This window comes from Ptychodera flava, chromosome 6, assembly GCF_041260155.1.
Source record: "Ptychodera flava strain L36383 chromosome 6, AS_Pfla_20210202, whole genome shotgun sequence".
Classification (NCBI taxonomy): domain Eukaryota; kingdom Metazoa; phylum Hemichordata; class Enteropneusta; family Ptychoderidae; genus Ptychodera; species Ptychodera flava.
The window spans coordinates 27,112,571-27,136,743 of NC_091933.1; the positions used below are offsets into that span (position 1 = coordinate 27,112,571).

General features: G+C 37.3%; 1 protein-coding gene across 1 annotated transcript in view; it reads left to right on the plus strand.

The window, feature by feature from the left end:
* Window positions 1-24,173, plus strand: part of LOC139135357 (uncharacterized) — a 51,056-nt gene that overhangs the window by 2,705 nt on the left and 24,178 nt on the right. The window contains exons 2-10 of the mRNA XM_070702707.1: window positions 4,001-4,521; window positions 7,625-7,742; window positions 10,129-10,308; window positions 10,815-10,973; window positions 12,433-12,544; window positions 15,085-15,152; window positions 17,115-17,288; window positions 21,319-21,948; window positions 23,433-23,474. Coding sequence (XP_070558808.1) covers window positions 4,001-4,521; window positions 7,625-7,742; window positions 10,129-10,308; window positions 10,815-10,973; window positions 12,433-12,544; window positions 15,085-15,152; window positions 17,115-17,288; window positions 21,319-21,948; window positions 23,433-23,474 — 2,004 coding nt within the window. The remainder of the gene's footprint in view (window positions 1-4,000; window positions 4,522-7,624; window positions 7,743-10,128; window positions 10,309-10,814; window positions 10,974-12,432; window positions 12,545-15,084; window positions 15,153-17,114; window positions 17,289-21,318; window positions 21,949-23,432; window positions 23,475-24,173) is intronic.

Consider the following 24,173-nt stretch of genomic DNA (forward strand, 5'->3'; position numbering starts at 1 on the left):
GTCTTCTTTTATTTACACCGGGGTATCTCACAAATGGAGACTCCCTTGAATATTCAATGAACTATTCAACGGTCTTTTGCGCCATTTACTAACGACACATTTGTTCAGGGTCTTGTAAGGAGCTGCTGTTTGAGTATTTCTGCCTTAAGGCTAGGCGAAGTCGACCTTGGGTCTCCGAAAAATACAGAAAATGTTTAGATATCTGTGACGACGTACTGATGGCATGCCAGTTCTATGATCGATAGTGAGTCAAAGCTTACATCCTTGATGATTGAGGTTCGTACCCTCTGTTTCCAGTGATAAAGAGAGCAGCCAAATATTTTACATAATGTTCACAGTCGCCCTTTCTGATGGCTGATACCACATCGACCTCAACTCTAAACTTGAGGGTTGTTCTTCAATCGATCGCATCGAGGGGTATGGCCTTTTTATTGCAATTCTGCACGAGAAACTACTCAACGTGACTAGCCACACAGTGAAATGTCTGTCAGGATGGAGCTGATTGTCAGAAAAGTGAGGATATACATGCATTGATTCTATCCTTTCAAACGATTTATGGGGACACTCATTTCAAATTGGTCAGCGAAACGCTGCACAATTTCTCATGGAGAAGCTTTCAAAGAGAAAATGCGTATAGAAGAAGTTAAGTCCAACCATCCAGCAAACAAAGACGTCTCTGCACACTATGAGACCGTTTTCTCTGAGCTTCGTGTCCCCCTCAAAAAATGCAAGTCGAAAAATTTACCTAATTATTACATCTCTGGACCCGCACAGCCTTTCGGATAATCCATTAAAATTACAAACCCCAAATGGAGCCGTCATCATTTATGTGTCTGTAGGGTATGAGGAATCGGAGGGGGTGGGAGTCACTCAAAAATTGAAAACCACAAGGGAGATTGCTCAAAAAGTGGAGAGAAAGAAGGGAGGTCACTCAATTTTCGGTTTCGAAATAAATTGAAACAACTTTCGGATTGCACAATTGCGTTCATCAATTCCTCAAAAATTTACTTGTAAAACAACAAATTGAAGACACCTCTCAAATTGCACCACACTGCACCATTGGACACATCAATTTCTCAAAATTTTCACCCCCCTGACATTTCCCCCTCAGTCTTTCGCGTGTTCTCCTCTGTACTTTCAAACTCCCCGTTCAGATATCCTGGTGAAAATCTTGTCATGATGCCCATCCAAATTAAACAACACTATTATGGTTGGATACTGGTTATAGCGTGAGCTTTTATATCTTTATCTTGTTGTGAACTTTGAATTTCATTTTGTTGGTTTCACTTTTTTCAACTGTCACGAGATAACCGATGATAATCTATCAGGGTAGGCCTACACCAGGATTTGAAAAGTTTTTACTACTGCTGTATTTTTGTAAATTTTACAAATTATTGTATTGATATTTCCCTTTTCTAAGTGCGGGGCAGGGTCAGTCAAAATTTCTGTTTTAGAGAGGGGTTGGCAAGGGGTTTACTCGAAATTTCTGAGTTTCTGATGAAATTCCTCCGACCCCAATGCCGTAAATAATGATGGCTCCCCCAAAAGAAGAGAAAACCTTACTACCTGTACGTATGGCAAACAGCCCCTCTCATTTTAGCTTACATGTTCATATACATGAACTACTGTCGTACTGCTGTCTATCTGTCTGTAGGCACGATATCTCAAGGACGGCCCATCGGATTGGAATGAAATCTAGTACTTATATATTCTGTGTGGAAATTGCAAGAACCGATTAACTCCGTGTTGTCTGTATAATTAATTCTTATATATTTTTGTGAAGAAATCAGATATTCTCAGAATGAAAACATATCTCATGGATATTAGACCAAACTGAACAAAACTTGCTATGAACATTGAAGTCACAGTGATATAACATCAACGATAGTAATTTAGCATTTTCACATCAACAAATTGCCTAAATTTGCATATTTACAGAATTTTCCTAATTAGGGCTATGCCTCTGGATTGACTGGACCGAAGTTGACGAAATTTGCTATGTACATTAAAGATGTTATGATATAAAATGAATGGACATCATTTAATATTTCATAAGCAAATTACTAATTTACAAATTTTATGAACGTTTCCAATTTGGCACATTTAATTGGAAGGATCAGGCCGAAATTAATGAAACTTTCCATGTGTATTGATGAAACTACGACATAGTAGAGGCGAAACTTACTTTGCATTTTTAAGGCAGCTGATTTGCAGTTTGCATATTTAATAAACTCTTACTAATGAGGTAAAAAAACTGAAAGGACCTGACCTATTGGATAAAACTAACGAAGTATATTCATTTTACAATGATATAACAGAAGCAAGAGACATTGAACATATTTTATTTTATCTAATCAGTAGTTTACGTAATACATTTGCTTAACGGTCCTATTCATTTTGATGTTTACCTGGAAAAACTTGACCTATTGATGAAAGTGCTATGAATAATAATGACAGAGTTTAAATTATAGTTGTGAAAGATATTTTTCACTTTCATGTCAGCTAATTTGTAAATTGCATATTTGCATATTTGCAAATTTGGCATATAAACTTGAAGGACCTAAGGGCAATTAATTTGCTACATAATGTGCTGATACATGTATAACGGCAGTAAAAAGAGATTTAGCATTTAACTTTCAGCTAATTAGCTATTTGTATCCACAACATGATTATCAAATCAAGCTATACTGGTTGCATAATGCTCGTGATGTTTACCATAACAATTGTGATGAAGTTGCAAACTCGCAGAAATAATGTCAGAGAAAAGTGTCAATTTACAAGACGGCTGCAACATAAACCGAAATACGGGGTCATTTTTAGTGGAGGAGGATCCCTAAGTTTGTACACGGCTATTTATGAGGGTCAACAATTTTCTCACAAGCGTTTTTCAAACATAAGCCGCACCCCGCCCGAAATGTCTGTACGTTCCTAAGACAAAGTTGAGTAATATAAAATTACCACTTTCTCGTAAACGTACCCTAAGATTTGTCCCGGTTAAAACGCCTCCTAATTCACAGGCACAAAAGATTTTGTGTCATCAGGAATGCTCCCCAAATACAGCCTCTCAAAACCGCATTTTAAATCCTTTTTCCTAGACCTCCATTGCCACCACTGACCAGTCACCGAACAATCATAACATATACTGCCACTCGAAGACGAGCACAAAGTTAGAATTTTTCGAAAAGAGAGGGAATCATCCTCCAGGATTGTCGGTGTGCAACAGACGATGGAAATGTGCGTGTTGATACATTTGATTCCCAGTTAGAATCTGTGGTCCAACTTATCCATCTTGAAAATTTCAAAGTGCTGTGCATGTGGCAAGGTGAAGCCTAGGTCATTAGAAGTGACTGGACGAGTCTGCTTAATGTGATGGGATATTACAATGTAAGAAGAACGTAATGCAGGAGGTTGTTGCGATGCTGTGTCAGAATTAACTCTCACTGACTTTAGCAGGGATACTGTCATCGACCACTGCCAAGTTGTTGAGAAAACGTTATACAAAGATAAACAATCCCCCACACAAGTATTCTTTTGGCGCTTGATTATTTTTACAGTACATTAGGCATTTCAGAAACGTAAATATCATATCGTTTGTTGCATTAATGACTTTTACAATTTTATACACTGTTTTGAAACTATTCACAACCTGTCGATGTTTGCATTGAAATTCATAGGTTTTTATGTTCAGATACAAATTCTTGATTTCTTCCTAGTGTCTTCAAGTTTTTTAAATAAATGAAAGTTATAGATCTCCTAAGCAACTTCAGTGGAAACGAAACAAAATCACACATAATATATGATTTACACGTTATTGCCAGCTCTCCATTTTGATATCTGTCCATCCTGCCCTTAGGCGCCCAGTCCGTGGATGATGTATGAGTTCATAGCAAAGTCAGTGTTGGTGCCTTGTGTGACAGCAATAAACAACTCAAATCAAATAATGAAACGTGTCGACATCTCCATTAAATTGTTGATGACGCTTTCATTCCATCATCCACAGAAACCTCTTCTTTCGTTGGGAGGAAATGGGTTCTTGGAGCAGAAGATGGTGCCAGTGGCTCGATGGCTGAGTCAAGAGAAGACCTACTCATACCCGTTCTAGATGCTGCGACACTTTGTATGTGGGTGAAATCTTCTGAACTCAGTCATACCAGAGCTATTGTCACGTATGGGAATTTATCACAGCCATATCTTCAGCTCAGACGCCTTGACAATATTGAAATAAGTTTCTTCTCGGTCACGGGAGCCAAAAGCGGGATATCTCTTGACGACGCACAGTGGCACTGCATCTGTACCTTGCTGCAATATCAATATCCCTATTTTGACTTGACCCTCGTAAAGGATAGCAATGAAGAAAGTTATTTTAACTGGCTGAGAACAAGCGGTATTCCAGCAGGACAACAATTCCGAATCGGGGATGAAGTAGATACAAACTTGATGGAGGGTAATGATACAGGCATTCACTTACAGATAACCGAATTCAACGTGTGGTCAGTTATTCTGTCACCGCAGCAGATTGAGGTAAGACGCACATCCCTGTTGTTGTCATGTTTAACCAAAACAAAAGTGTCTGAAATAATTTGTTCGAGAGTAAGGCCAGGAGGAGTTATTGTTAGTCGGAATCGTCACTTCTACTTTAGCCAATTTGGATTGGTTTTTTTTGAAATTGACACAAATATATATTTCCCTATTGTAAATTTTAGGGTATTTTGCTGGGCATATTGTTTTCATTTTTTAACATTTTCTTTTTAGAACATGTGATATGCCAATAAATTATTCTTCAAACACTGCCTGTGTATGTAAGGGACGGACCATTAGATCTTGGGAGGGGGTGGTGGTCAAAAACAGAAAAAAAATTCAGAGCAGAAAGTTAGGAAAAAAATATATTCAAACTAGTTTGCAAAATATAAAAAAATAAATAAGAAGGCAAATGCATAAAAAATATTCTGCAAAAGTCTTTAAAATCTTGAATTTTTTTTAGATTTTACCGACAGGAAGCAACTTTCTGTATTTTTAGTACATCCTCCAGGCACATATTTAATTTTAATTTATACATTTAGAGTGACTGTATCTCTTATACTGAAAGTTGTGATTATCTTATCTTTTCAGGACTTTTGTACTCTGATCACTTGAATATTATATATTATAGACCCTGTTTTCTACTTGTTTCCTGCGTACAAACCAAGCAGGTACACTAGGTAAAACATTGAAACTATGGTATGGTTGTCAAGACAGAAAGTTATATTTGCCTTTTAAGATCAAGGTAAACAGATGCAGGCCACATCAGGTTCATTTTTTTCACGGCATTTTATTGCAATGATAAATGCAAGAATGGGTGAACAAGTAGAAACACGTCAATAATGATAAAACAACATATCAAGTCATTATGTATTATTTTGCTTTTAAAAAGGCATTTTCAATTCTTTTTTCTCAAAAAACAGCCTCAAAAAACAACAGCAACACATTTATTAACATTCAACAATACACTACGTAGAATGCCATCAATCCAACAACTCCCAACACAAAAACGCACAAAAGGGTTGAACTTTGAGAGTTTCTCGATAGCAAATACTGAATAAATCTGCATGAATAATCGTTTGTGTGTAGCAAATGCTGAATGACAATTATCTGAAGATTTTTTCCACCACAAAAAAGAGCATGATTTAAACAAATCTTAAGGGACTTATGTAGCAAATTTCAAAGAAATTGGACAAGCCCTTTCAGAGAATACAAATTTTTTGACCATGAATGGCATAAATTGCACTAAAAAGACAAATATTGAAATTTCACCACATCTAGACACATCCAATCAATTTGGACATGCTGCTACAGAGAAATAGATGTTTTGATCAAAAAGGGGCAACAATTGCTCTAAAAACACAAATATGCAAATTTCACTATATTTTGCAAACAGATTCTCAGCTTGTCAAAATCAATTGTAAATCATGAGATATGCATGATGTTTTGTGGGGTGAATGTAGGCATTTCACCACGCAGTAGAAAGGGAAGCGAGGAAACCAAAATAGTCAATTTTCAAAACTATAGGAAGCTACTGAGGAGCAAGAAGACCATGTTTCAGAGGAAGATGTGTAATTTGAAAAAAATGCTCCCTAAGTGTCACCAAATAACACCATTTTAATCTCTATTTTTCAAAAGCTCCAACGGCAGGAGGGCGACATCCCCCTCCGGACCTCCCCCCGCAAAAATACTCGAAAAGTGCCACCAAATAACACCATTTTAATCTCTATTTTTCAAAAGCTCCAACGGCAGGAGGGCGACACCACCCTCCGGACCCCCCCCCCCGCAAAAATACTCGAAAAGTGCCACCAAATAACACCATTTTAATCTCTATTTTTCAAAAGCTCCAACGGCAGGAGGGCGACACCCCCCTCCGGACCTCCCCCGCAAAAATACTCGAAAAGTGCCACCAAATAACACCATTTTAGTCTCTATTTTTCAAAAGCTCCAACGGCAGGAGGGGGACACCTGACCTCCCCCCGTGACCATTTGCGCGGTCGCTTGTGGTGCTTTTCACCACATCTTTGCCCTCTTTATCCTCAGAGAGCGACGAACTAAAAAAATTATTAATCTGAAAATTTACTCTGAAAAAAAACATTTGCACACTTTAATCTCAATTGGAAAATTTTTTTTTAGAAATTTACAATAGTAAAAAACAAATTCACAGTTTCATTGTGACCACCCCCTTCAAAGATCTAATTGTCCATCCCTAATACCAATATTATTGTGGACATGCCGAAAATAATGATGAACGCTCGGAGCTTATCAGAATTTCTGGCTGTTTGCCGTACAGATTCAATTGTCATTTTCAATTTCAACTCCGAGTCGGTAACGAAAGTCAAACGACGGTCTGAAAAGATACATGAACGTCGAGAGGTATTTTTGGCCGAGTAAGCGGAAGACGTGGCGAGTGCAAATGTCATTCGTAATGACCATAATCTGAGTTTTATGAGAAACTTCATATTATGAGCGAAACATCCACACTCCTCTATCTTTCAAAATGACTGCTTTCACCAACTGTCTATCGGAATTCATAAGATGTTGATGGCGATGATACCAAAGGCTGTTGTGAAGACATATTTATTTATTTACTCTAATGGCTTTATTTTATTGTCCAACGGGCGTCTTGAGTCTTTACCTATACCATGCAGCGTATATGTTAGCCGCATAGCATAAGTTGACGCTACGTGGTGACGTCGGTTGTGCATTTCGATAATTTTGCGCGAGATAAGTTGCAAATCACCATTAAGAAACCGTGTGTACGCACTAACATTCATATCATATTGGAAAAAGCTTTCGAAAAGCCTGTCGATTGATCGTACGGAAAGGACGTGGCGTTTTCCTTTTTCATAACTTTTGAGGTTGATAAGGGTAAGCAGGTTCGACGCTCGTTCCAGAGCTCTCTGTATTACATTTTTACTGGTACAACATGTGTGGCTGTTATCTACTGAAAATATAGGTGGTTTATTCTTCTATTCGTCGTCTGACACAATAACGGACACAGAGTCCACACCCCATACACACACAGACACTTTTTTGACATTACTCAGCTGACGACGTATGTAAATTGTTACGTTGTCAGTATCTACCGTATTCTTTTTTACAGACAATTAACATACACTGTTTTGGCAGCGATGTCTATGGAGATATTGTGTCCTGGGCTTGGTTTGGACCTGACGATCTACACGGGATAGTTGTTGAGGACCTTGAAGAGTCGCTGTGTGGTGAGTTTGTGTAAAACTTCAAAAAGCAAGAGCTGTATACCCATTGAAATAAAAGCACATTAACTTTGCATACTGTGCGTTACACATGTTTATACACCATCTTATATAATTATATATATATATATATATATATATATAGAGAGAGAGAGAGAGAGAGAGAGAGAGAGAGAGAGATTGACCTGTTTGTTTTTTTTATTAATAACTTTTTTATTATCTCTTAATTGTTTGTTATTCAGTTACAGACCTATGTGCTGAAACAACAAAACGATACCTACGATATTGTAGCCTCTCTTTAAAACAGCCCCCGGATAATGTACTTGTTCTGACTCGCTTAAATAGGGGCAAGCTTGTCAAGCGGATGTGCCACAACTAAGTGTTCGGTAATATTTTCCAAACAGTAAAAAATATCATTCTCATGATTGTAACGCATCGCAACCACAGCATGCGTCAACTATATGCAGTCGTCTCCGCTACTGCATGTATTAGTATGTGTCCATCCGAAGTTAATGTGTTTCCTTTGACTTACTTTCTTCTAAAGTGAGATGATTGAACTAAAAATTGTTTATTTCGTGCCAGTAGACAACGTATGTTGGTTGTCAGCTGGTTTGTAAATGTAAAATATTGAAAACGCGCTATACAGACAAAATCAATTTTATATCTATGGCCTAATTATTTATTCATACCCATCGAAACTTATCTTTTTCATACACTATATTTCATACATCTATTTAAAAATAGCATCATAGACGTCCAGTGGTTTACTTATACGATGACACAAAGTCACATCCTAGCCCTTCAAAGAGATCACGATACCTTAATCCAATCGTTTTTCCTTAATTTTGCTAAAATAATGTGACACATTTCGACCACCCTGTATAAACCAGTATTCCCTCTGCTCTTCCTTTTTGCGTAAATAACAGAGAAGAGCAAACGCCTGAAAAGTGCAGTATAAGCAGATAACAGTGTGAAGTTTGAACCTTCTTACTTTCATATTTATTTATTTATCAAAAGGGAAAAATCGTTTGACGGGTATGTATGCCACGGAATTGATGTTTGATATATGTTACAAGGAGTTTAGTAACACTGTACTTCTTCCCCTAAAGCTTGAAGGTATTGATCGGCATTATAAAAATACTAGCTGCGTCCGAAGAACTCAATTTAATAACAAATTGACTTCAGAAGTGTTTTATATATATATATATATATATATATATATATATATATATATATATATATATATATATATATATATATATATATGTATATATATATATATATATATATATATATATATATATATATATATATATATATATATATATATATATATATATATATATATATATACACACATGATGGTTGAAGTGTTCTTGGACAGTACCATGATTCTCTAATTCTAATCCCATCGACTTCAGGTGGAGCTGCATGATGTTGCCAACACAGTTTTTTCAAAGCAATATTTCTAGTAAAAGATTACAAGTAAACCCCTCATACTACGATATTTTCAAAAAACAGAGACTCTTTAGTTTAGTATGGTAGCAGTAGTTGACTCGAACGATGAAGTTGGCGTATATTTTGGGTAAAAACCGATTTTGGTATTAATGATCAAATTTCAGTCAAGTCAAAAACTTGACTCTATTTTCTGAAATGTAATATTTCACTTGAGACAAAAGTATATGTACAAAAAAAGGACTATTAACACGATTTGAACTAATTAGGGTTCATCTGCAAATGTAAGCGCATCTGTTTTTTTTTTAAGTTATACACATGTTTTTATGAGTTATTCGTAATATTGTTACATTTAGCCAAAGGAAAGCTAACTTTTGAGAAATTTGAAAAATACGAAGATCCAATTATCCCAAATTAGTTCCAATCATGTTTATTTCATTTTGCATTATCTATCCTCATTCTAAAATGGCAAGGGTTGAAATACTGACGCTCAAAAAAGTGATTAAAATTAAGATTAGCAAAATTAAAATGCCTCTTATTCAAAATGTAAGAACTTGATTGCTAAACAAAATAGTCGTTTAGTTACATACCATTTAAAGATGATAATGAGAAAATTTTAGAAAATTTGACCCAGGCAGAGTGGAGTTAAATTCTTTTGCAATTTTGAAATTGGGAGGAAAAAGAAGTGGGGAAATCTGGTGATTTGCATTCATTTGCATAAAATAACACTTCTGTATCACGCAACTTACAACTGCTTGACAAGCTTAAAGGTGAGCCCAACGAATATTTTAATCTTGGGTTAACAAATTAATCAACATTGAATGAATATTTGCAAAAAAGTGATTTTTGAGCATAATACTCAGAGCAGTGCTCTCTAAAACAAACACAAGTGCTAAATCAGACATTACGTTCTTGCCTTTTGTCACGTGTTTTTCAGTCGGCACCTGTAGGTGGCCACGTGACATGGATTTCCCGAATGGCATTATGGACGGTGACAATGCCAATGGCAGTGTCCTAACTTTTACATGTGACGCGGGTTTGAGAATGGTTGGTCCCGAATCTTGGACTTGTTCTGGAGGATTATGGCTCGACGATCGAGTGCCCAAATGTTTCAATGGTAAGGAAAACTTGTGTAGTCTACAGGCAGCCAATGCTGATAACATTTAGTGATATTTCAAAAATTATTTTATGTTCGTTTCAGAGGTAGATTGTTTCTGCTTGAAGGGAACTAAACACTGGATTAAATATCAATAATACTAATATAAAAACATTTCATGTCATAAATATATTGATAAAAACATGATGAGTGTATGATTAAACATCAATAAAATGTAATCGTATTTTTACTTTTTAATTAAAACTGTAATTTTCACAAGAGTAAATATTTTGTATCGTCCGATTCTTGTGCAGTTCCTGCGAAAATCTACTGATAGACCCGTAATTGCAATTCCTTCCATTGAGAGGCATCCCAGCTAATGAACCTTGTTGCGTTTTTAGCATAATGTTAAATTTAATACATTTGCATTCATTGAGAGATTACCGTTAAATGCAGATAATGTTCAATTACTTTACAATAACGTATCATTAAGCTTCCTCCTCCTCGTATTAAACTTCCATTAACAGTGTCGGCTCACTACACCCTGCTTGAAGAGCCTGTTGCATCTCGCGACGCTGTGTCAAAATGCCAGGAGCGTGGGGAAACATTAGTTGAGATCCATAACGAGGAAATTCTAAATTACCTGACGGCTTTACTTAAATATCGTGGACGATCTGACCTTATCGGTGAGTGAGAGATGTCTGTTCATCATAAAAATTTATTGCATGGCTGCGATCAAAACGAATATTATATATCGAATTACCACTACCTAAAACACAGTACATGTATAATGTACATCCCAGCCACATAAACGAGAATGAAGATCTACAGAAAATTTACTTATGTCTCGCTCATGTTGCAGGATGCATGAATCTTGAGTAACGGATATTATTACTTTGTACTTGAACAATTTGTGATGTTATTCATAGCATCAGGCACTGTAATTTCCCAGGAGGACATCTGTATTCTTTGATATGTTCTTTTACACACACACCACACCACACAGACACAGACACAGACACAGACACAGACACAGACACACACACACACACACACATACACATATATCACACCTGTTACATTCTCATGATCTCTCTCTCTCTCTCTCTCTCTCTCTCTCTCTCTCTCTCTCTCTCTCTCTCTCTCTCTCTCTCTCTCTCTCTCTCTCTATATATATATATATAATGAGAATGTTCATATGTTCATGAATGTTTCATGATATATATATATATATATATATATATATATATATATATATATATATATATATATATATATATATATATATATATATATATATATAATGAGAATTTTTCTGTTTTTAGTCCATAGAAATTCAGTTAGGCATTTGGAATTTTAAGTTCATCAATTTTAATAATCTTAAAAGACGTCCTATTATATTTTCTCATGCATATTATCGTCAGATTTCATGATGTGATAGGGACAATTCAGACCCATGATTTTTGTACAAGCGAACGCGCCAAGACTCGAACGACGCCCACGAGGAGGTGATAAACTATTGGGCCTTATAAGGTAATTTACCTTATTGGGTCTGTAGTACCTTAAAATACCAGCCATCTCTAATAATCACCTCACCTCGGTAGTTAATGCCTTGAAGGCACTCTTACCGTTAACAGATTGCTTCAGTTATGGACTGAATCCATTAAATTCTAAAACCTGAAAGTCTGAACAGAAATCAAAAGAATGGACAAATCGATATACCAGGATTGAATCCTGAGAAAGTCTGTAATGTTTAAAGTTATTGGTCAAAGTAGTTCGTGCCTTGAAAGTGAAAGAAGTGAAGTTTTGCTTAAAATTTCCTCGCTGAAACGTTCAATCATTCTTTCATCAAATAAAAAAAGGGAATACCGCGCAAAATGCTGTACTCGATAAGCAAACTATGTAACATTTTCTTCTAACAGGTTCTTAGTGCACTCTACTTTATCAATGTAGCAAAAAAATAAGAATAATAAGAATTATGCACACAACCTTTCCATAAAATTTAAAGTTGGTCATTGCCCAATAGTGCACCAAGGCGTCGTTCGTGTCAATTGAGGCGAAAATAAAGTTTCGCTGATGTACATGTACAAACACCTGGGCTTCCTGTAGTTTGACGCGCATCTGTCTTTGTTTATCTCGAAACAGGGTACTGGATTAATGTGAATATCGATGTGTACGGACAACGGATGTCCTTTGATGGGTGTACTTATGATTTCAGGGAAGTGACACCTGAAGTCTCCCAATGTATAATTTTACAGTAAGCCTACGAAACTAATTTAGATATCTTGTCTGTGGCTACAGTAAACACGATTTGAACTAATTTGGGATAATTTGATGGTGAAGTAAGGCCGTTTTAACCTGCAAATGTAAGCTCATCTGCTTTTCCTTTTAAGTCACCCACTTGTTTTCATGAGCAATTTGTAATGTTGCAACATTAAGATATATTGCACAGAAAACTTTTGAGAAATTTAAAAATATAAAGATTCAATTATCCCAAATTAGTACCAATCGTGTTGTAAAAACTATATTCTCACATCCACATGACCATGTTTGTGTGAGCGGACGAGTGAATATCTGTATTGTAGGTCCAGTGCTAAAACCAACATCTTTGTAAAACCTTTACGGCCATTATATGACACAGCAGAACGAGTGATGAACCCATCGACATTTCGAGTGTTCCACACCATCAATGAGTCTATATAACTAAGGGACCGTCTCAGATTGTCGCATACGTTCAAGAAACGAAATTTGTTCGTTTACATCAAATCCTCCGCCTCTGAACGAAATTTTAAAAGTGCGAAATGTTGATGTCTATCTGAGAGTACAATGTAGCATTTTGCTTATACCTACAGAAGAATATGTTTCCCCTTACCACATTACATCGTCAAGTAATTGATCAGTGAGTACTAAGCATATCATGACACGAACGAGTTGGAATCAGTTACAGCAAAATTTCTTGGTACAAGTGTACAGTTTATGTTTATTTTTACACACAATTAACCCTTTGCACCCTGACCCCCTGGTACTCTATGACGTCATCGGACATAAAGAGTACTTGTAATCACAAAATAGAAGTGCGAAAGTGCGAAAGTGAAGTTCACTAATTGAATGGAGGCCAAACTCCCTCCCCCGTAAACGAACGAATTTCGCTTTTTGAACTTATACGACAATCTGAGATGGTCCCTTAGGCTGCGTTCACAAAAAAACAGTAGGGGGGTGGGCTTGAGAAATTCGGGGGATTCGAAAATTTTGGGGGTAGTAGAGGGGGGACTTGAAGGTTTTGCTCTTCCTATAGGGGGACCTGAAATTTTCTTTGTTCGCTACCTTTACGATTCCAAGATTTGGTGGGTAATTCAATTATCATTTAATAACATTTAAATGTCATCCAATTGCTCTAATGCTGGTAATAATTAAACAAGATCGAGAAATATTTTGTCGCATTTAATTACTTTTGTCTCGAAAAATCTTAAAATGTATGAATTTTCGTAAAAAACAAGCAAGTAGGCCTAGTATCGGGGCAGAAGCTGCAACTGTTGATATTTTTTCAATATTCCTATGCAGTATATTACATACAGTTTCTTGCTGTCTCCCATACAGCATGCTGAAACACACAATATTCAGTTTGTCAACAAAAGCCTGCATATATGAATATTGGATGATAATTGAAGTAGAGTCCACACTAATAGTCATTTGTCAATGATACTGATGCGAGGTATATATTCACAGGCTGTGTTTGCAAGCTGAATACTGGACAGTTCAACACGCTGTAGGAAGTAGAACAAGAATGTAGTTGTATAAACTGAACACAATTATTGTCAAAATTATCAAAATTAATACATGTCAGCTTCTGCCCTGCTACTGCCTACTACGGGCAGTGTCACTGTCACTGCATACCAGCAGTGGCAGAGATAGCTCTGACTATGAAGTAGCTGAAGGAGAGTTAAGGTCATGTGACGCTCATGACAGTGAAACATACTTGTACACAAGATCAGGCCAGAAAGCAACACATGTGGAAGACCAGGAGATTTGAAAATTATCAGGAAGTTTTGAATTCTGGCATATGAGAATAAGCAAATATTAAACAAAAAAGATGGGGTCACCATGCTTGATTTTCTAAATTTTTACATTCTCATCGTAAAATTACACACAAGTAAAACTTTGTATAGTAAAGCCTCTAATTTAAATGAAAAATGTATGACTAAATTGAATTATTTTAAGCTTACCAAATTTACCATTATTACACAAACAATTTCAGATATTAAAACGTTTATTTGATGGAATATTTTAACCTTCCAGCATTGTCATTTTTGTAAACTTGTAAGTAGCATCTAATGCAGCCAGGAATTAACGATTTGCATACTCTCTCATGATCGTCATTTTGTGTGCTCGTCAACAGGTGCCATTGACCTGGCCAGAGTTGGATCAGCACAAGTCGGATTTGATTGATAAATCAAAAAAGTTCGCTGATGTGTTTTAAAATGAATCACTTTAAGAAATTGCCTTAGGAATATGGCTCTACAAACTGTTTATTGCAGGTAGTGTTGAACATCTGCAAGCAGAACTGCCGAACACATGTTTATTTTTTCTTTGAGTACATCCCTAATAAATATGCGGCTAGATGATAATTGGAGTAGGGGACTTGAAAATCTTTGGTCATATAGACGGGGGTGGACTTGAAAATATTTGAGGGTATCGAGGGGGTCGAAAAAAATAAGATTCAATCGTGATTCCTCCAGCCCCCTAACCGTTATTTGTGAACGCAGCCTTACTATGATCATTTTATGTACATATATACAGGGCATCGGGTGCAGTGATATTTTGGTGTGACATACAAGCTGACATTGGCGTCATTTGCCAAAAGAAGGGTGAGTTGTCTCATGCAAAATGCAAGGTTATGTTTTTGTTACATTTTCACTTGAAAGTAAGCTTTTTAACTTCATTGTACACCAGAAAGGACGAGTGGGCATCCATAATATGATCAACAAAATTCCAAAACAACTTCTCGTACTTGCTGACCGAAGTGAAAATTTTAAACTTTTTGGTAGTGAATGAAAGATTTCTCAAATACAAGACAAACGCGGCTTTATTTTGAATTTACTGGTATTGGTGACTCAGAAAATTCAATATTGATGACTAAATTTGTTGATAAATTTCTTGATATTGAAAGTAAGAGACTGGAGAAGAGCGACACGTATCACAGTCTGTATGGGACGGCGTCAAAAGACCACAATGCACGGGACAAAAATATAACGCGGTCTCAGCTAATGGTTCTAAGTGTCCTTAAAGGTATACAGTCACCTGTAATCTAAATATGCCCATATATGGTCAAAAGGGCGTTCCTTGGTATTCAAAATGCCCATGAGAGGACGCTGTTTTTAAAAAGCGGCCACCCGCTTAAAATCTATGATTGGTTAGATTTTCTCTTTCCATGGTAACTGTGTCAAAATTGGAACAGGCGACAGTATACCTTTAAAGGCGCCCTGCAAATCAATGTTAACTTTGGTTTGATCACCGAGAATTTGAAGTAATGAAAAACGTTTAGAGGGATGAGCTTTCGGGGGCACATCCAAATACTTAAACTCAAAGTAGCTACCATGCTATACTTCTTCTTCTAATATGAGATTCATTTGTCACGATCAGTTCAATGTGTTCAAAACTATTATTCAAACATAACACATGCTTGTAACGTGTTACAGCGGACTTCATCAGTTGAAGACCATGAAAACATACACAAACTTGAATTTCAAAGACTCGTCTTACTAGCACAATTATGATTCTGATCGACTTATTGACCCAAGAGTAAGTGCATGTGTGTGGTAATCTGATCACACAACGGTTAATTTTTCTACATTGTCAGCGAGTGATAACTCTATACTATGACAGGAATATGTTTACCAAGGCTAGAATGATACTCCCGTGTCGGCCATTTGACATTCTATATCCGGACCTACATAGAAAGAGGAGCGCATAAATTATAAACAAGTTTGAACTCGCAAAAGAATTTACGAAAGTGAGCAGTAGATTTTGTTGTTGATTGGACAGGAAAATACAACAGTTAGTTAAGAAACCCAGTTCTGCCTCGTCGCATTTACTTTGGAAGCTTGTTTCACAGACCGAGAATCACTTATGACGAAGCTATGTGCAATCTTGCTTTGTTTTTAAGATCGTCATCTCTGTCTCAGAAAAAAATCGATGACTTCTCCTTTAATCAACGAATCTAAAACGAGACGTGACAGGTTTATAGCATGACAGGCACGACAGGCGTGCAGTATATCTCATATAGCATGACAGGCACAACAGGCGTGCAGTATATGTCATATAGCATGACTGGCACGACAGGCGTGCAGTATATGTCATATAGCATGACAGAGACGACACTGTCGTGCAGTATATCTCTTCCTTTAAGGTAGAATGCGCCTCGGGGACAAATGCGAGGACTCTCGAAGTTTTATCACACTGTTTTGGTTTACCTCTTGTGGGAGCTTCTCTTGAAGCTCATCGATTTTTCACCGGTTAGTTTCGAAAGTATGGAAAGTTTGATCAATTAAGTGTTAAGACGCCCCCTGCCTTCTTTAACTGAGAAGAGGGACTGTGATTGACGAACTTTCGGCCTCTTACATTCCCCATTCACAGTATTTGAGAAAGGTTATCAACTCCAAAAAATATATTAAAATTGTGCATTTTGTATTTCACAGTTGACGGTTGGAGAACCGATGTTGCCATTTTATTGAAATATGAGACTAGTTGTCGATTATTGACAACATGAATGCTACCTGACACCTTGTGATATCTGACTGACTGTATTTTGGGTTCGCGTTTCTTTCAAGATGCCTGCCACGATGACCCCGGCATTGACAATGGAACCTACATTTGCGAATATCGCGAAGACGGTAGATATTTCCAATACAATTGCGATGACCGACACGTGCTACTTGGCAATGGTACAAGACAGTGCATCAACGGTCATTGGTTTGGAGAACAACCAACATGTATTAAGCATGGTAAATTAAATTTATTCACGAATTACGACCGTCGCCCCTCCCTTTTGCTACCCTTAACCCTTTCACCACCATGGTTTGTCCCAAATCCATTGTTTTCTATGGTAAAGTTGGACCTGTATACAGGGAACTGGGGGTGAAAGGGTTAATGATAGTTATCAAGCAATATTTGAAAAAATAAATTCTCATCGCTTATAACGTGCAGCTGCAGTGTGCAGTCATTTAATATATAATCATATAATTATTAAATCACATCTAAATCGCAAAACCGTTTAAATCTCGCATGTGATGGCAGCTTCTTTCATTGTTGTGTGGATTAATTACAAGTCAAAACCTAGGAAAAGATGTTCTCCACAAGCAAACGTCACATTCATCACAAGATAATGACCACAGTGAAACACCTTATGCAGTATAAATCTAGAACGTCGAACAATAAATGAATGAGAAGCATGTTTAATTTAATACTAGGTTTACAAAAACCGACATAAAGATAATTGTTGCTATTGTTGTCGTCGTTATTATTATTATTAGTGTTGTTGTTGTTGTTGTTGTTGTTGTTGTTGTTGTTGTTACAAGACTCTGACTGCCAGATTCAATATGAAAATCAGCGAGATTAGACTTGCTCAAAGTCCGTCTGTTTGGTGAATTCATAACTAGGTAAACTGAAGAAATACATTTCTGCAGATTCATTCCCTTCATGGTTAATTGAAGTAAAACACTTTTGCAAACTCCATTGCGTTGATGGCTGACTAATAGCGAAACCCACACTAACATCACTAACATATACCTGAACCTAGCTAAAGACAAAATGGCAATTCAGCGACTATACTGATCAAGCGCATAGGCGAAAATATCGCTTTAAGGTAGTATTCGCCTCGAACGTGAAAGACTTAAACTTTTGCAAAAACTTTCCTCGACGAAACTTCCGAACATTTTCTTACCGAAGCAGGAATAATAATCAGGGTTTACCAAGCAAAATTTGGTACCAGAGAGACGAAATTGAAATTACCTAAAGATTTCCCGATATTTGAAATTCAAAATGGCTGCCATCCCTACGTTAACTCTATGGGGACAAACCAATCTACTGCGTGGGTAAGTAGTCAGCGTAAATGTTTTCCCGAAGAAAAATATAATTTTCGATTTTCGAAAAACTAAGACGGTGAAAACCTTTCTTTCATCAAAAGCTTTACCAGATGTGAACCGAATGTGCTCATGTGTTTTACAGGTTCATTAATAGTAGTACGCTTTATAGAACAATCAAATATCTGTTACATCATTATATGTAGCAGGTTTCATCAACCTTCGCACAGTACTCTCAGAGTAAAACCACTAATTACAAAACTTTGTTTAATATGCAAATGAGCTTGACGCTGCTCAATGCTTTATGGGACAATTAAATACCTATCAGATCGACATATGTAGCACGTTTCATCAAATTTAATGCTGTAATTTTGGAGTAATATCACTAAGTACAAAATTCATTGAATATGCAATTGAACCCCAGATAACAGTGCTCCTCTATCAAACCCTTTGTTCCACTTCCAACTGTAATCTCTACTCGATGAGGAAACGGGGTTGGTTGCAAATACAGCAAAGCTTGAAACGAAAGTCTTGTTGTAAACCTAATCAAAGCTGACCTCCAAAGGTCATAGTTATTCCATGGGAATGAGGGAATGATGTTGCGAGGGAAATAATTATCAGAGTTCATGGTTATTCTCATAGGAAAAAGGAAAAGTCGTAGAGAAATTGATAAGTACCAAGGGATTTCCTTATACTACCATTATTGACTATATTGTTGCATGTATTTAGGAAATGTATTTGTGTTCTAATGAAAAATCAGATGTGTATTAAAGTGGCATTCCCACTTGGTAACAGTTTTAAAACACATTTTTTTAATGCCAACGGTCGATATTTGACGTGGCGACTGCTCGAGGATCTCGAGATATCGATAAAAACATGTCATTCCTCGAGCGTACTTTTCACATCCCGAAATTTTTACGATTATGACCCGAAATCGCCCGAAAGTTTGTTGTTGTGCTGCTTGACGATATTCTTGGGAGTCCATAATAAGTTCGAACGACGCAATTAATTTACCTCCCACCGCGAAGACTTTGTATACAGCATTATGCCTTTATCTCAGGTAAGTTTTTTTTAAAACTTCTCCTTAGTTTTTGTTGTTTCATTATTCTCAATCAATTGCAGGGCTCGAAATTAGCGGTAGTCCCGCGTCCACAGACTACCAACTTTTCCCTGGGGCTTCCAAAATCTATGAAATGGTATCCCACACGGACTACGAAAGACCGGGACATAAATTCAGTCAGTACTTGGCGTGCAGTGAATATCTGAACTGACGTACTTGAATGACAGGCACTTGAAGTGATGGTCAATGAAAACGCATTTTCGTAGCATTTTGATCACAATGTATCAATCACGGGCAATATGCCTCCTCCCTACAGAAAGCCCATGATCTATTTTTAGCACTGCTACAGTATATCTGGTCTTGACGTGCTGAGAAGGTCGTGGTCGTTGTTCTTGACGACTGTCAAAATTTTCATACAACTCTGAGAATGAAACAAGTCGTCAATAGATCACCAAACTTTTGAGTATCACTGTTGTCCATTAGACCAAAAAAGATCGTTTCTGGTAACCGCGTGCGTCATTTCAGACCCTGCGCGTCATGGCATTTTTGGGGGTTACATACTGATCAGTACAGCTATCCTTGATATCCCTGTTTGCATGTCCAAAATTGTTAAACAGAAAACGGAAGTATTATGCAGCCAGTGATAAATGACATAACTGTTGCATCAATAGTGCCAAACCAGCATTGTTAAGAAAAAAAGGGGGAAAAAAAGAAAAACTGCGTCGCCGCATCACTTTTGCTAAATGTCAAGGACCAGAAACATTTTTTTTGGTGTGTGTGTGTGTGTGGGGGGGGGGGGGCTTTAACCTGTTTCCTTTTGGTACTTGGCGTGTAAGTATTCACATCAAATGACTAGAAAATTCACTTCATGGGCAGAATTTTGAAAAATTGCCTTTTCTTGTCTGGTTAATGAAAAACAATATCCCCAAACTAAAATATGCATGGGCTACCAAACATTGTCACTGGACTACTAACTTCAGAAAATGGTAGCCCAAATGGACTACCAGGGGAAAAAGTTAATTTCGAGCCCTGACTTGTATTATATTTTAACCAATACCAATATCAGTTTTTACGTGTAAAGTATTAAGCCTCCTCTGATGACTACATTTTGTCGTCTGCCACACAGGTACGTGTGGTTCGATACATAGCGGCCGCTGCGTGGTATGCATAGCGGCGGCCGCCATGTATCAACCGCACGTAACCGTGCTAGTCACCTATGCAAATTCTGGTGGAATCAGCAAAATTGTTTTTCGCTTTTTCGCCAAGTCAGTAAGACTCAGCTTTCTCCCACGGGGCATGACCGATCACCGACGCGAGTGGTACTGTGGCGTACAGCAGCGTCAGCATAGACTCGTACTCCATAGCTTAGTTGACAATGGCCCCAGTGCCGAACGTTCGATGTTCGGAAGCTGAATTTAGGTGGGCCACCGGGATTCAAACTTTTACTTTTTTCAGGACATGTTTTTATCGATATCTCGCGATCCGCGCGTAGTCGCCACGTCAAATATCGACCGTTGGCATTAAAAATGTGTGTTTTAAAAATGTCACCAAGTAGGAGTGCCACTTTAAAAGACATACCAGTTGACTAGTGCTGTCATGACGATAAGTGAAATAGGTAGAGTAAAGCCTCATTTATGTACTAGTATCACTACTTTTGTTTCGAGATGCTGATATACTTATAGAATAAATGCATCGTGGGAAATAAAACCAGATGGACAAATGTTCAAAGTAGTAAACGATACTTGCTCAAACAAAATAGTGTTGGGACACATCATGACTGCACTATGTCACACATAGCCAAACAACAACAACAATAACAACTACATACCCCCCATTTATAAGAATAAAACAGATTCAAGTACTAATGTTTGTTAATGTCGATTAAACAATCAGATCATCCGATACCTGTGGCGTTCTGGCCCCTAGACAAGAATGCTAAACTGAAAGATGCATCCGGCAACAGTAATCACGGCGTCAACGGTGGTGGCGCTATTCTTGTTCCTGATGCAAAAGGCACTCTGGCTGGTGCCTATCAGTTCACGGGCAGTGCTGGCTCATACGTTGAATTCCCTAACGACGGTGCGTATGACACACGGTATTCAATACACATGCTGATGTACATCTACCCTCAAGGTACATTTGGTCCAACCTTCAACTTTAAACGTGATGGTTGGAGAGTCCACACGTTTGGCGGCAACACAGGTCACTATGCAATGTTCATTGAGCGAAATAGACTGACCCATACTATTACACTGTATGTAGAGATTTTGCAAGAGAACAATTGGAATTTCATCGGAGCCAGTTACAACTACAACACAGGTACAGGCAAACTTTGGGTAATGGACCAGGTGGTGGCATCGGCGAATATTGGCATTATTGAACTTGCAACCAATTATGAAGCCAGAATGGGTAAACAGGAGGCTGACGGCAGATTTCTGGAGGCCATGATATCGTGTATGCAGGTGTACGATAGAGAATTGTCCCAATTGGAAATTCTTGAGGCAGAATCGATGTGCAAGATTGGTAAGGTTGTCTTGAAATGAATATATGGTTATGGAATAATATTAATAGAAGAAAATATGGCATGTGATGCCAGGCAAATAAAATGTTCATAATGTGAATATTTTGTCAAACATTAATATATTAAAATGCGACTAGTGACCTTTTTCATGTTTTGTATTGACACGCACAAACAAATGTTATTATTACACACCACATACTCATTCCGTGTTGCGATTTGCCAAAATACGTCACGTGATGAGAAAAAAAAGATAAGTCTAGTATCACTGGATCGAAAAAGTGGCGCCTGATGGTATTTTTGAAATGCTGTTTCCCCAGGGAAAATAGTTATTGGACAAAAACCAGGTCACGTGATCTTACGCTTAGTATCGTCTGCTGATTTGAAACAATACCGGGAGACTACAACCTGTTGAGCGCCCGATATTAGCGAAAAGCCTCTAACTAACATGGCAGGATTTTCCATTCTAACAACATAGGAACTTGAAAAGCTCGACGTAAATGACTGCAACGATTCAAGTGCAACCAAGTAGGTCACGTGGTGTACGCTTAGGATATTGTTGCCGTTTTTGTGCAGGAATTGATAGTACTGTAACCGCTGTGGAGAACTGGCTTAGTAAACGTCTCACAGTTGATTGTTGCAGTATATATATATATATATATATATATATATATATATATATATATATATATATATATATATATATATATATATATATATATATATATATATATATCTCAAAGCACATTAAAAACAATAACCTGACACAACATGAGTCTGTGGTGTGTTATAATACACTTATAACCCGGTCTTTTTTCGGGCTATAGCGCCCGTTTGTTACCCCTCGTGGTTGTGTGTTACCAGAAACACATCGCTATACCCCTCTGCTTGCGTCGGGGTATAGCGATGTATTTCTGGTAATGCACGGGCCCTCGGGGAAATAAACGGGCGCTGTAACCCCTCATGACCACGTAATAGGTAGTTATTAAATGACACACATGTTGAACATAGCACGCCCCATAGAAGTTTATGGTAACTTGTTAACGACTTACTGGGCCGCAGAGTCACTCATTTGACTAAAAAAGTGACCCGAAGTGTATTTAAACGTGACAACTTTGGAATTTAAATTAACAAATTACACATTTTGCAAAGGGACAATCCAATATCCAAAACTATGCATAAAAAATGATAAACTGCATAACACCGATTGAAACAAAGTCGTCCTCCATTCGATGAGCGTTCGATTGTACTTTGCATACAGCGTAAAAAAATAATGAAAATATATAGGAAAGGCATGCAATAAAAACATAGTTAAACCCATCTTCCATAAAAGCCCAAACAAGGTGACCATACTTACCTGCACATAATCCCTTGTGCAGGCTTTCATACATATTTGTGTGGATATGTGTGATTTACTCGAATTTCAGAAATTGGGCATTTGGTGACCCCTTTTTTTTGTTTTCATATGTGTTTTTTTTTGAATTTTCAGTCCCCGTCATGACAACTTTGGCACCAACGTTCGGATCGAACGGTAAGTTCTCACTATTTAAGCTTCATGTAAGCTTCAGTTAAACAAGATATTCCTATTCTCCACCCTGTACAACATTTCATACTTCGGAAAATGTCAATCGTTCTTTCCCAAACACATACCATCGATCGGGTACGTAAACAGAAGGGAATGTTTGCTATACAGACAAAAAAACTGCCGAACAAAATTTTAATGACTAGCTAGTTGTCAAGTTCGCTTCTCAACGGTACCGTATGGTCTTACCGAACTATCATCGGAGTCTGTGCCTTTACCTTCTATGCATGGTAGAGGTGACTTTAACTTCATGAGTAGGCATTGAATTGCTACTGAGCTATGTTTGTCGCTTTCTCGTTTTGGTTATTGATGGTACAGCGGTATCCTATTGAACGTATTGTTAGTTATTTGGCAAAATAACAAATACGATGAGGAGTTTAGAAGGCACTTGAAACAGTAAATGCATTTTATACATAATTTCATCCAATACCCTATGTAAAACAATTCGAACTAGTATTGATACTCCCAAGTTTAACAAAAGTTTTCACATGAAAGGTTTAACACGATGACAAACCGCTGGCAATTTTCTGATCACATAAATGCTAGAAATCGGAGATTACAAATATTGTAGACTGTAATAGAAGAGAAGAGGGTTTTTCTTTGAAATTTTGAACTATTCGTTCGTACAGGTAGTTAGTGTTTTTATCA